The 12716-nt window shown below is 28.2% G+C and overlaps 1 protein-coding gene across 2 annotated transcripts in view; it reads left to right on the top strand.

The window, feature by feature from the left end:
* LOC107442529 (O-acyltransferase like protein) overlaps positions 1 to 12716 on the top strand; it is a 41350-nt gene continuing 28634 nt past the window's right edge. For both annotated transcript variants that reach the window (XM_016056117.4, XM_016056116.4), the window contains exons 1-6: positions 1 to 444; positions 8150 to 8322; positions 9620 to 9728; positions 9866 to 9968; positions 10051 to 10316; positions 12513 to 12686. In XM_016056117.4, the coding sequence (XP_015911603.3) occupies positions 135 to 444; positions 8150 to 8322; positions 9620 to 9728; positions 9866 to 9968; positions 10051 to 10316; positions 12513 to 12686 (1135 nt within the window). In that variant the 5' untranslated portion in view covers positions 1 to 134. The remainder of the gene's footprint in view (positions 445 to 8149; positions 8323 to 9619; positions 9729 to 9865; positions 9969 to 10050; positions 10317 to 12512; positions 12687 to 12716) is intronic.

The following is a 12716-nucleotide window of genomic DNA, read 5'->3' as shown; positions in this document are numbered from 1 at the left end:
CTGTTAGTGAGGAGCTTTTTGTCCGTGGTTGCTGTTCGATGACTTTCGGATATGTTCGAATCTTCTCTATCTTAATCTCTCCGATAGTTCAAGGGAAATGAATTTTCATCTCACGCGACCTAACTAAATTTATAATGAACTTCTTAAACACGTGTATTTTAATCTCGTGTACGTTTGTCGTAACCAATAACGCTACTATATCCAACCAAAATTTCATAAATTTTTTGGAAAAAATCACACAGAGGTATGAAGTTTACAAAAATAAAACTGTGTCCCCACATGAGCTGGAGGAAATTAATAATAAAAAATCCAGTCATTTCGTGAATGTATCAAATGTTGATTATCTTGGATTTGTAAGAAAGTTGTGGACGGCTGCTGAGATTAAATGTTTTGAAGACATTAAGTATATGATTCAACATTTAAACTCTAACTGGTCAATTCAAAGTAAGCGTTTTTTTTTCCTGAATTCTAATTCATTGAGTGTTTTGCATCTTTAGAAACAATAAATATATAAATTTCACTGTTAAGAAAATGGATATATTTTTTAAATTAAATGAAATTATATGTTTGTGCTTTTTTCCTATAATGTATTTTAAAATTCACTAAAAACTAAAATTCTATTGTCTGAAAGTTTCATTTAATTACTGTGTCGTTAATTTGAAAGCAATAAAATAACTTGTTATGTTACTCTTTTTCTTTCTTTAGATTTAAATTCCTACATTATTTTTCAGTTTGTCATTTCTAATTTCACATTCAATGTTATAGTTCTCCTTGTTTTAAAGTAGAAAACGTTTATTTTATTTAAGAACACGATTATTTGAAGTGAGTTAAATAATTATAATTTAAGAAGTTCAGAACGAAAAATATTTTAATTATTGTTTCATTTGGCACTTAATGTAGTGAAAAAAATAAAATTTAAATAAACAAATGATGATTTATTGAAATATTTTGCAGTAAATTAACATTAAGAAAAAAAAAACTTACTTTATCGTATTTCATACAGAAAGGTGAGAATAATTACGAATCATAAAATGGTATCACATGATTGAACTCTTAAAATAAGAACAACATTTTCCAAATTTTATTTCAGTGAAAATGAAATGCAGAAGAAATAGCTAGATTTTTTGATGAAATAAGTGGCATAAAAATATGGAAAAAACCAATTAAAAAGAAATAGTTGTTTTGCTACTGTAAACAACTATTGTTATTAATACTTCTTAGAACCAAAATGAAGTATATAATATTTAATTATTAGTTGTGTGCATTATTATTTATTAATTATTATATGCGTCTTAATTTTTCCTTTAGACTGATTACGTTGTTTTTCTGCATTAATCTTATTTTATTCAAATATATAATGCGGCTCTGGTTCATAATGGAACAGATTGCGTTAAATATTGAAACGCTACAGTACGGCAGCAGGAGCTGCAGAATACTACAATATCTGCAGACGATTTTTAAACTCAGATTAAAAAAAAAATGTTGGAAGAAATTACTTTTTAAAAATTTCTTAATTTATTTAGAACTAGCCGCCTAAGGCGGCCAGCTGTCCGCCACGCTGAAGGTTTTCACAAATAAAGTTTTTTAAAACGTAGCAGGAAATCTGAAGATTAGTGGACAATTCGCGATCGCAACGAACTATAGGGGGCGTTGTTGTATGAGACGCTTACCTGCGATTTCCATATGAACCGTCATTCAGTTACTCTGGAGACGTCGTTAATGTAGCGTGTAGCATTGCAACGTTCCTTCTTTAATGTGGCTTATTAAATTTAAAAAAGAAAAATGCTTGATCTTCTTTCTTGTACAACCGAAAACAAAATGGTATCTCTTTTTATTAGAGAAGGAATATCCAAAACACATCGGAAAAATATTTGTACATTAACAGAAAAAAATATGTATATTCTTATAAGAGTTAAAACCTAATGCCCGAGAAATAGTGTTACTAAATTTAATGATATAACATGAAAGGCCCATTTAAACTTTACATTCTATAGTTTTAAGAATCATATTAGTTCAAAAATTAAAATGAACAAAAAGTATACATAAGCCTCATAATTTTATGAAATTTAATTTTGTAAACAACGTTTTTTGACAACAATTTTTATCAAAAAATTTCAAGTTTCAATAAAAATCATTATTTAGAAACTAAGAAACGTAAAATAAAGAATGTTGTCGAAACAAAAACAAAAAAAAAAAACAAAAAAAACAATTCTTTTTTGTCGCCATTTTTAGTGCTACGAATATTCGTCTTTGGGATTTGCCAAAAACAAAACAAGATGCAATTTTATTTTTTCAGGAGGGAAATATTTTACCGAAAAAACGAAAATGTACCAATTCCCACAACATAAAACTTTATCTTGGCAAACGTACGTTTTGGAAATGTTATTTCATTTGGAATCTTATTCATCAGAGTTCATATGGCGATATGATTGTTTTGAATCTAAGCTAAACTCTATATCGGCTCATTTTCCACCGAAATCCAATTAACTATTTTGATTTTAAATAAAGTGTTTTATTTTATGAACTGTCGCAAAAATTTTAAGTGTAGATTGGCGGCACTTAAAAACCGCCAAATCTGTAGCGGCGGTGGCGTTAATACGTCGTAAGTACCGAATTTTTATTCCATACTTTTCTGAATCATATTATTTCAAACATTGGAATATACAAGAAGTATACATAAACACATAATGTTATACCATTTAATTTTTCAAAAGTATTTTGAGAACAATTTTTATCAAAAAATTATAAACTAAAAAACGGAAAATAAAGAATTCTTAGGATAAAAAAAAAACGATTTTAAGAATTATTAACATTGAAATAAAAACTTTCATATTTCTTTTTTTTATTATTCTTATAGTTCTTAATCAGACATAAAAAACCATTCTGTAGAGAACCATCATCAAATGAAAAAAAAATATTTACAAGCAAATTTTTTATTGTAAAAATCATTGCACTTACCTGATTTATGATTCCCGGAGAATTCCAAAATGATAAGTTCCTTGTTTGAAAACTTTATTCTCAAATAATAGATACATAGTTTATACCTTCATTACTTTTAGATAACATACTACACAGCAAAATTTTATAATTGATATGAATTTGAATATGTAGCTAAAAACAGAATAGCTGAATTCTAGTTGAACTTATTCTTTCAAAATTAAAAAAAACTTACCAAGAAAACGATTTAAATTAATTAAGAATCAGCACAAATGGCACTATTTCAAGTAACTTGGATAATTTTTTATTGTTGTTTTCCGAATTATATGGATACAGAAATATATACTATTCTATAACGAAGAAGAATATGCTATAACTATTACAATTCTGTATGTTCTGAATTCATATTTATTCACTGGAATGACGAAAGCAATGTTGACTTCACTTTAATTCGTAATGAATTGAAGACAGAAGAAATGCATTTTACCTTAATACACACATCTGTAACAGTATCCGAAATCGGAAGTCATCAGTTGCAAGTTTGTTGATAATAGAAATTAAAAATTATTGAGGAATTTTTCTTCAAATGTTTGGCGTGTTCTGTTCCTGAAAGATTTACTAATATTCTGGAGATTTTTTTCAAGTTCTTCGGCCTTTTCCTTAGGGAAATTTTGTTTCTTATTTGCTGCTAAAAAATGGCGTCTGATTCAGTCAATGACTTTGATGGAACTAAATGAAAACGTGATAAATTAATGTCCGATATTTACAGGCTCCCGCTAGACGGCGTACTCGAGCGTTGCGATCGCGAATTAAAGTGTTCCTGTCCTGCAATTTTGTCTTCATATCCAGTTCTGCTGCAGATGTGTTATAGCTCTTGAGGATGTTTGAAATTATATAGCTACAACGCTTAAGAAAAAAAAAACTAAAATGCTAAATACATGAAAAGAACACGAAAACGAATAAATGTTTTATGGTATCAATTTCTATTTCTATATAATTTTTTATGGTATCAAATTCTATTTCTATATCTGTTACGTCAAGCACTCAGGTATTATAATTTGATCTAGTTGTGCTTGTATAATTTTGATCTAGTTGCGCTTTCTACGTCATTTTGTTAACATCGTTTGGTTTGTTATTTAACATCGTTTGGTTTGTTATTTCTAAGTTAACTTTCAAAAAATTGGCTGGCATCAGCATTTTTATTCTTTAAGTTGCTTATTTTTTCTTTTGGAATTCGTTCCTTTTTAGCAAAATGTTTTTCAACCTAATCGAATTCTTTGCCGACTGTTCTCTGTATATATAAAGAAAATAAAGTAAATATTTTTAAAGTGTTGTGAAAAGAATTTTTAGTTGTACAAAGTACTACAATATCGCTACAAAAATTATCGTCTTCGCTTAAGAAAAAAAAAATAGAGCGTGGAAAGAAGAAGAAAAACTTATTATAACAATTATGAACAGCGACAAATATATCAAAGCGAAGCGTTCTATTTACGTATCGAATATGTTGCCACATTTTTAATACAAAAGTTAAACTTTTCTCCACTTTAATAAATGTAAACTAATGCGAACTTTACAATTAAATTATTAATTCCTTCGTATATCATTGGTTTAAGTTGTCGAAAATTAATATTTCAATTGTAAGGTTCGCATTAGCATACATTTATAAGAGTGGGGAAAAGTATATGCATTTTTTAATAGTTTTTTGAATATGGCTCTTTGAAGACGAAAAAGCAGACGAAAAGCATAAACTTACAAAATGACTGATAACTAAATAACTAATCCAAATTTTTAAAAAAGAAAAAAAATACTTCTTCATTATGTCAAAACACAATTATGTGCCGAGTTTCGTGCCTGGGCGAGGCTTCTGGGGCGATATATTGTGATTACAGACACACACACACACACACACACACAGCCGCTTTTATTATTATGTATAGATTAAAGTTATCAAGCAAAGTTATAATAACCCCACAAGGAACAAAAAGGAAAAAAAAAAATTAACTCGATTGCAGATTTTTATTGTATAAAAATTTATTCCTCACTTTTTTAAATATCATTACATATACTTTATATAAAATTTAAGCAACATAAAATGTATAATTTATAAATATCTTATACGAATATGTTAGATCATGGGGAATTTTTACAATAATCATTTCTGTTAGACTGCGTTGAAATGGAAATCACAGACAAATTCGTATATATGATGAGAGTGCTGCAGATTTACTCCATAATTTCTGCTATTAGGGTTTTGGAGTTGATGTGCCATAAGAACTTAGCGCTAAAGAACTCGAAATTAATCGAAACCTATTCAATAACATTAGAAAAGCAACCAAAAAAAATCTCACACTCCAGTATGGCCAACTCCAAGTCAAAGAAAAAAAGATCATTCTTCACATAAGGTTTAATGATTTTGCACTTCATTTTTTTCCTCACGATTGACCGATGACCACTGGTCTGTGATAAACATACATATATATTCTGTCCTGATGTGAATTGAAACACTTGAATAGGATATGAGAATAAAAGTATCCGGTTGTTATTTAAATTAATCTATTGTATTCAAATATTTCTATTCTTTGTCAAGACGATAGTTGCTATTTTATTTTATGGTGTTTTTATAACTAGGGATTCAGTTTATTTAAAATCTGCAGCCAGGTGTCGGAATTTTGATTTTATCATTCTCAAATCTGATGCCAATTATCATGCAAGTTCTTTGCCTCAAATTATTGTCTTTAGGAAACTTGATAATGCAAGGACAGGTGTGCATAACTTTTATTTGTTTAAGAAATAACCCAAGAAGAGGCTTGACTGTCATTTTTTCTAAAATTAATTTATAATGATGTGTTTAATATTGAAATTATTCTTTTTGTTTACTAATATACTTGTTGATTGCTTTTTTAAAACTGTTAAATTATTTTTACCTTAAAAATTGCAGAATGAAATTTTATTCGGAGAATTATATGTCAGGAGTTTCCTTATTTATTCAATAACTAATTAATATTTTAAATTTTTTTTTGTTCTATTGAACTTAGTTACCTAATTTTAAATTCTAAGACTGTAAATATTTGTAAAACTTTTTCAAAGTCAAGTCTCAAAAAGATATTAACAAATTAAAATTTGACAACTAAATTCAGTGAAAAAAATTTAATTAAGTTAAAGTGAAACAGAAAATATTAATTAGTTACTTAAATAAGGAAATTATCTTATCTTATGATTTATTCTTAAATAAGAGTACCTTTCAAACAAAAAAAACGAATTCTCTTTCCTCCATGTTAACCTACGGATAATTATATGCCTGTATAATTAATTGATATTGTTTGCTTAAATGCATTCATAAAACATATGTTGTATTGAACTTAATTACCTAATTTTAAATTTTAAGGCTGTAAATATTTTTAAAACATTTCAAGCTTAAATCTTAGGAAAATTATTTACAAATTTACAATTTGACAACTAAATTTAGTAAAAGTACATTTCATTGATTAAAATTAAACAAAAAATATTAATTAGTTACTTAAACAGGGAAATTATCTTATCTTATGTTCTTATCTTATGATTTATTCTTAAATAAGAGTCCCTTTCAAACGAAAAAGGGATTCTCTTCCCTCCATGTTAACCTATGTAGAATTATGTGCCTGGATTTTCCTTATTTATTCAATAACCGATTATTATTTTAAATAATTGTTTCTTAATTGCGTTCATAAACATGTGTTCCATTGAACTTTGTTAATTTCCGAAAATATTTATTGTAAAATTAATTATTATAATTATTTTTAAATGTTTGTTTTTACGATAATTTTCTGCTTTTTTTAATATTTTGGCAAAAATTACGAACCATTTGCTTTGTTTAATGTGTTAAATTAAGAAGACTTTTTGCTTAAAAATTTATCTTAATTTCAATTTGATTCCCAAAACATTTCTACGTGAGTTGAAACAGTTATAGCTTTTTATGCGAATTAAATTGTCAGGAGATGACGATATAAATAATCTTTAAAATATTTTGTTTAGTGCAAAATTTAGTTCCTTTTACAGTTGTTATTAATTTATGAACTTGTGATAGTTCTGTCCTATATGTATTCGTGGATTTACTATGTTTTTATAGCTTAATATAAAGAAACAGTAATGAGCCCATGTTAAATATGTTATAATTTTTTTAACAAAATATTTGTAATTTCATATTCGATTTAAATAAACTTTTGTTTTATTTATGAGCAAAATTATTTTTAAATGAACAATTTTAATGAACAAAAGTTCACGATCTTTATAAATTCAATATAAGCTTTTAGCTCTAAATAATGGATAAGAAGTTTTACTTATTATTTTTTCACCCCCACTTATATTTAAGATCTAAATTAATATATGTACCTGATACTTTAAGGATCAGGTTTTTGTAACTGATACTTAGTTGTATAAGTATCAGTTTAAAACTAACAAAAAGAATACTTTGTACTTACCCATTTCTATACTATAAAGCAAACGGTTTTGAGATTTGAACGGTTTTCAAATATCGTAATTTATTTTACGTTCTCTATGCTATTTTTGATGCTGTTAATATTGTATTAAGTTGACTTAACTTTAGGTTCAAATCTTGTTTGAGTTAGTTCAATTGATGCTTTGATTTGTTGCTTAAATCCTGGTGCTCAGTGTTTCATTGTTCAATTATTCATTCTCAGATTTGAAACATATTAGAATATTATCAGCTTTGAATATTATTTTGATGCAAAAATGTCTTTCGTGTACTTAAAATACATAATCTGAAGTAAATCAGCAAACTCATATTAATTGCATATTTATTATTATTTTTGAAATAAAATTAACAATGTTGGAGCCCCCCAAATATGCGATTGTTGACTAGGTAATCTACCTGTATAAATTAATCAAAATATTAGGAACCAACAGCTACAAAAATGGATCCTTACGCAATTTCCCTTCAACCATTTTCACCAAGTCTGAAAATAAATTTGGATGTTTTTCGAATTAACTATTTCCCCATTTTTCTTTTCTTCCTATAATAAGTTGTGTTTCTAATTTGTCGATTTCTCTGTAATCAATTACCGCGTAAAAATAAATATAGATGCTAAAATGAATTAGTCGCTGTGTTGGCGAAAATGGTCGGCAGGATAATACGTAAGTAGTTAAAAATGTATACTATAGTACCATTCACTTAATTATTAATTAAATTTTTTGTGTTTAATATTTTTATCCTTAGTGTTGGATGCCATCGGTAAAATGCCAAGTGGAGCTTTATTGGGAAACTTTTTATGGATGGGGAAATATCAAGAGTGCGTGGATGTCCAGATGCCGAGGTCAAATAATGACTTGAATGGAGGTATTCATGGCACGTATTGTGTTGCAATCTGGAATATAACAACACCCACAACTGTAAGGCACATTTTATATAGAAAAATATATATTTAGTTCAAGCTAACTTTCAGTACAAACAAAAATGCAATAAGATAAGGTTAAATAAAAAAATTAATGTTAGTTGCAGTAGTAATATTTAATAAGGGCTAGGGTTTTTGGAATGCTAATGAAAGAACAGAGCAAAATCTCATATATTGGCAGCTAAAAATCTTCAAAGAAAAAGTTGATCTTAAGAATTAGAAAATAACAGTATTCACTAAAATGAATTAGAATTGCGAAAGAGTTATAATTGTAATCGCTTTTTGTTTAAATGAAAGCAAAAAGCCTCAACTACCATTAGTTTTATGGTATAAAAACTTTATGAAACATTTACTCACAGACTGAGTAGCCGATTACCTAACCTGATTCGCGCATTCACTAATTCTCTTGCTAGTCACTCAATCACTATTCATTTTCAAAACGAACGTCCTCACGGTCCAGTTTACCGTAGAATACACTCTGCTTTGTTAAAAAAATATATTAAATTATGCTCCCATAAGTCTTAATTTCTCTTCCTAGACCATAAGTTTTTAAATCTATAAAATAATGTAAATTTTGCAAGTAATTGAATTAGCAAGCATTCCTAAATTTTTTTAATGAAAAACAATGAATTCTTTTCACTATTCGACAGAATTCATAACATAGATATTTCATGACCGTAAAAATTTGTATCACCTAATTAAATTGGTGTAGTTATATTAAGAAAACATATTTTTCTCTTATAAGATTCCTTTTCTTACAACATTTTTTCTCTCTTATAACTCGACATGCTTTAGATAAATAATCCCAAGAAACTGAAACGATAAGATATTACTTTATTAAAAATTTCATTTGGTTCAAAAATATATACCTATTGGAAATAAAACTCGACATTTTTTAAGCTCTCAAAAACAGGCGTCCATTTTCAAGACTTGCCAAACGTGAATGAGAAGAAATAAAGGTTCTTTTTTTTTTTATTGTTTCTTCTCATTCCCGTCTGTAAAGTTCAAAAATTTGAAAATGGGCTCCTGTTTCTGAGAGCCTGAAGCATGTCGACTGTTATTTCCAATTTGTCTATTAGCGATTTAAGTTTTTGATCAAATAATAGATATGCTGGAAAATTCTCATGTAAAATGAAGAAAAAAAAATAGTAAAAAATAATAAAAATATATCTATTATGAAAAATATTCATTATGTGGAGTCTTATGACGTACCATACAAATTTATATTTTTAGTTATCAGAATTATACTTTTAGCTAAAATAATATGTCATATTAAACTTCTTTTTTGTCTTTAGTTCCATGTACCTTTACATAACATTCCAATCAAAACTGGAGTTTGTCTTCCTAGTTCTTGTAGTGCATTGAGTGTTGATGAAAATATTCAACATCTAATAGATATATTTCGTAAGTTTAATTTCATTACCATAATAACCAGCGCTTTCAGACATTCTGCCATGAGCAACATTTTGGAATTACCTCTAAGATATTTAGTAGTTTCAAATTTATTTGTTAGTGTAAAGGAGACAATTTTATTTTCAAAGGCAGGGTGCCAGTTCTAAAGCAATTTGAAAGTTTCCTAAATCTGAGCTCTTTGAAATGCAAAGAAGAAGAAACATTTTCAAACCCATCTACTTCAACGTTTCTGTGAGTATTTAGCTAATATCGATTGAATTTTTAAATTCGTATAACATTTTTTATTCTTCAAACCTTTTAAATTACTTTTCAGCATTTTCCTATGTCTATATTTGTCACTGGTTATTGCTGGAAGTTTTATCACAATTGCAGAATATGGACAATTTTCGGTGCTAAAATTGTCTTTTTTGAAATTTTCGAAAAAGAATCCGAATTTAAATAATCTTCTGGGATCTTGGAACTCTGAGGTGACAAATATTGTTAATGAAAGTGAAGAGTGTGAATATGATCAACATTTGAATTTAGTAGATCTTGAAGAAAGAAGGAAATCATGTTTTTATACAACTAAAATCCAAAAATGTAAGTAAATGTTAGTTCTTAATAAACTAATACTTAATAAGCGCCTTTAATATAAAATAAAGTAGAAAAATTCACAATATTTCCGAATTTTTTACAGTAAATATATAATTTTGTTTAGCACTTTTACACCTAAATTGTTTTCAAGTCATTTTTATTTATTCGCTTTCGTGTCTTTTTGATTGAAATTTTGTAATCGAAATATCGACCACTTTTTGACAAAAATAGAATATTAAAAATGCAATAGGAAAACTCTGCCTAATGAAAATGCAAGTTTGAATGGTTGACTATTACAAACAGGCAGAATTTATCGTCCTCTTAATATTTCTATTCTAATTTAATGTACTATTTATTTGCCAAATAGAATCAACTAAATTCTGACCACTTTCCGATCAGCTAATTAAATGAAACTTTGTGCCTGATGTTATAATTGTTTCTTAAATGATGCAGACAAAAATTATACATAATAATTTTATCGCTAATTGGATATCTGCAAGTGAAGTCATCACAGGTAAACCTTGGCATTTGTCAATTCAGGAGCCAATCAGGTTCGATACACACGCGTGACGCTGCTTACAAGTATCCAATTAAATTTGATTTAAATCACGTGGTTAGGCATAATAATTTGACTTCTCCTATAGTTTCAAGTACCGAATTGTAATTTTGAGAACCGTTCTACATTAACTAACAAACACAAATTTGAAAATAAAAATTAATAAAAAATTTTTTTAAAGTTTGTGTGCAGTAAAGTTCTAATTATGTTAAATTTTTTTCCACCTAAATTATCTTTACTATTTTTTTTCTTTTCCAATCCGCTTTTGGGTTTTATGAGGTTTATCTTGCATTCCAAATTTTGATAACTTTTCGATTAAAAAAACTTTTCGACAAAAAATATAACCAGAGCTCTGTGACTGATGACGATGCAAGTTACAATTTATTCCAGGTAGAATTTTTCGTCACTTCATTGCCAAATACTTAATAAATTTTATCGTCAACCAATATCTTACAAATCTAGATAGCTGGTGCTGTGTGTCTGATGCCTGTATGAGTTACAATTGTTTGAACTGAACTGAAAAGAAATCTAATGAAATGAAAAATTTTTTAAAAATAAGCTTTCCAAGTAAAATAAAATGGAAGAAACAATTTTATTTTTATCAAACAAATAAAGAAAAAGGGATAACGCATGATTTTAGTGACCGACTTCCCTCACCATCGAAAATTTATCCCATGTCTTTCAAAAGTGATCTTTATTTTTTATTTTATTTTTTTTGAGGTTTGGCAAACGTAAAATTATTCTATTCTTTTTTTTTCTCCTACTTAAAAAATATATTTATTAATTTTATTTCATTATCTGTTTCATTTGAATCAAAAAAATAAATTAAAAAGAAATTCTTTATATTTCTTTTACAAATAAACAATTTATCAACCCATGAAACTAAAAAATGAATACGTTTATAATGTTTACATTATCTCAAGGCGTTATTATACACCGAAGAGCCATTACATTATGACCACCCTCCATTTATTAAAATTTTCTCGCCCAGGTTTTCACGGTTTCTCGCCCAGGAACAATGTTTTCATGGGGCACATTAGGACCCATAATCCTCATAGAACAATCTCTGACGTCTGTAAGCTACTTGAACATAGTTACAGACCAGGTTCACCCATTCATGGCAACAGTTTTTCTTGAGGGGGGATGGTGTTTACCAACAGGATAATGAACCATGTCATAAGGGTCGAATCGTCATGGATTGGTTCGAGGAACATCCCAGTGACTCTCAAGTCATGTCTTGGCCCCCAAATTCACCTGACCTTAATCCAATAGAGCATTTGTGGTCCTACTTGGAAAACCAAATTCGTGCTGCCACGCTACCCCCTCGCAATGTGAGGGAATTGCAGGACCAGTTGGTGAGCGCTTGATACCAGATACTTCAGACTACCTATCAACACCTTGTGGAATCAATGCCACGGCGGGTGCTAGCAGTTTTGAGGGCTAAAGGTGGTCCTACATGACATGTTATTAGCAGGGTGGTCATAATGTAATGGCTCTTCGGTGTATTTGCTTGAGTCAAAAATTAGCATTTGTTTTTCAATTTTCATTCAGTATTTTATAAATAAATAAAGCATAAAAATATAAATATGTAGTATATAATTTTTTTATTATTTCTAACATGTGTTTTTATGTTACCGTTTCAACAGTTTGTGAAATAATGGCCAAAGTACTAAAATGTTTTTGCTTGTTTACAAACTCGGAGAAGGTATTGGATGTAAAAGGTTCGACAAAACATTTCTCCTGCATTCATGGAATACGCTTTATCAGCATGGCTTGGGTTGTACTTGGTCATACCTATATACACAACATAAGCATCTTTGGTATGTGTCTTTATCTTATCTGTTGTTTAC

This window comes from Parasteatoda tepidariorum, chromosome 8, assembly GCF_982258835.1.
Source record: "Parasteatoda tepidariorum strain Cologne lab strain chromosome 8, Ptep-v5.0, whole genome shotgun sequence".
Taxonomy (NCBI): Eukaryota; Metazoa; Arthropoda; class Arachnida; order Araneae; family Theridiidae; genus Parasteatoda; species Parasteatoda tepidariorum.
The sequence above is the reverse complement of the archived record's forward strand: the minus strand, read 5'-3'. Positions and strand labels throughout refer to the sequence as shown.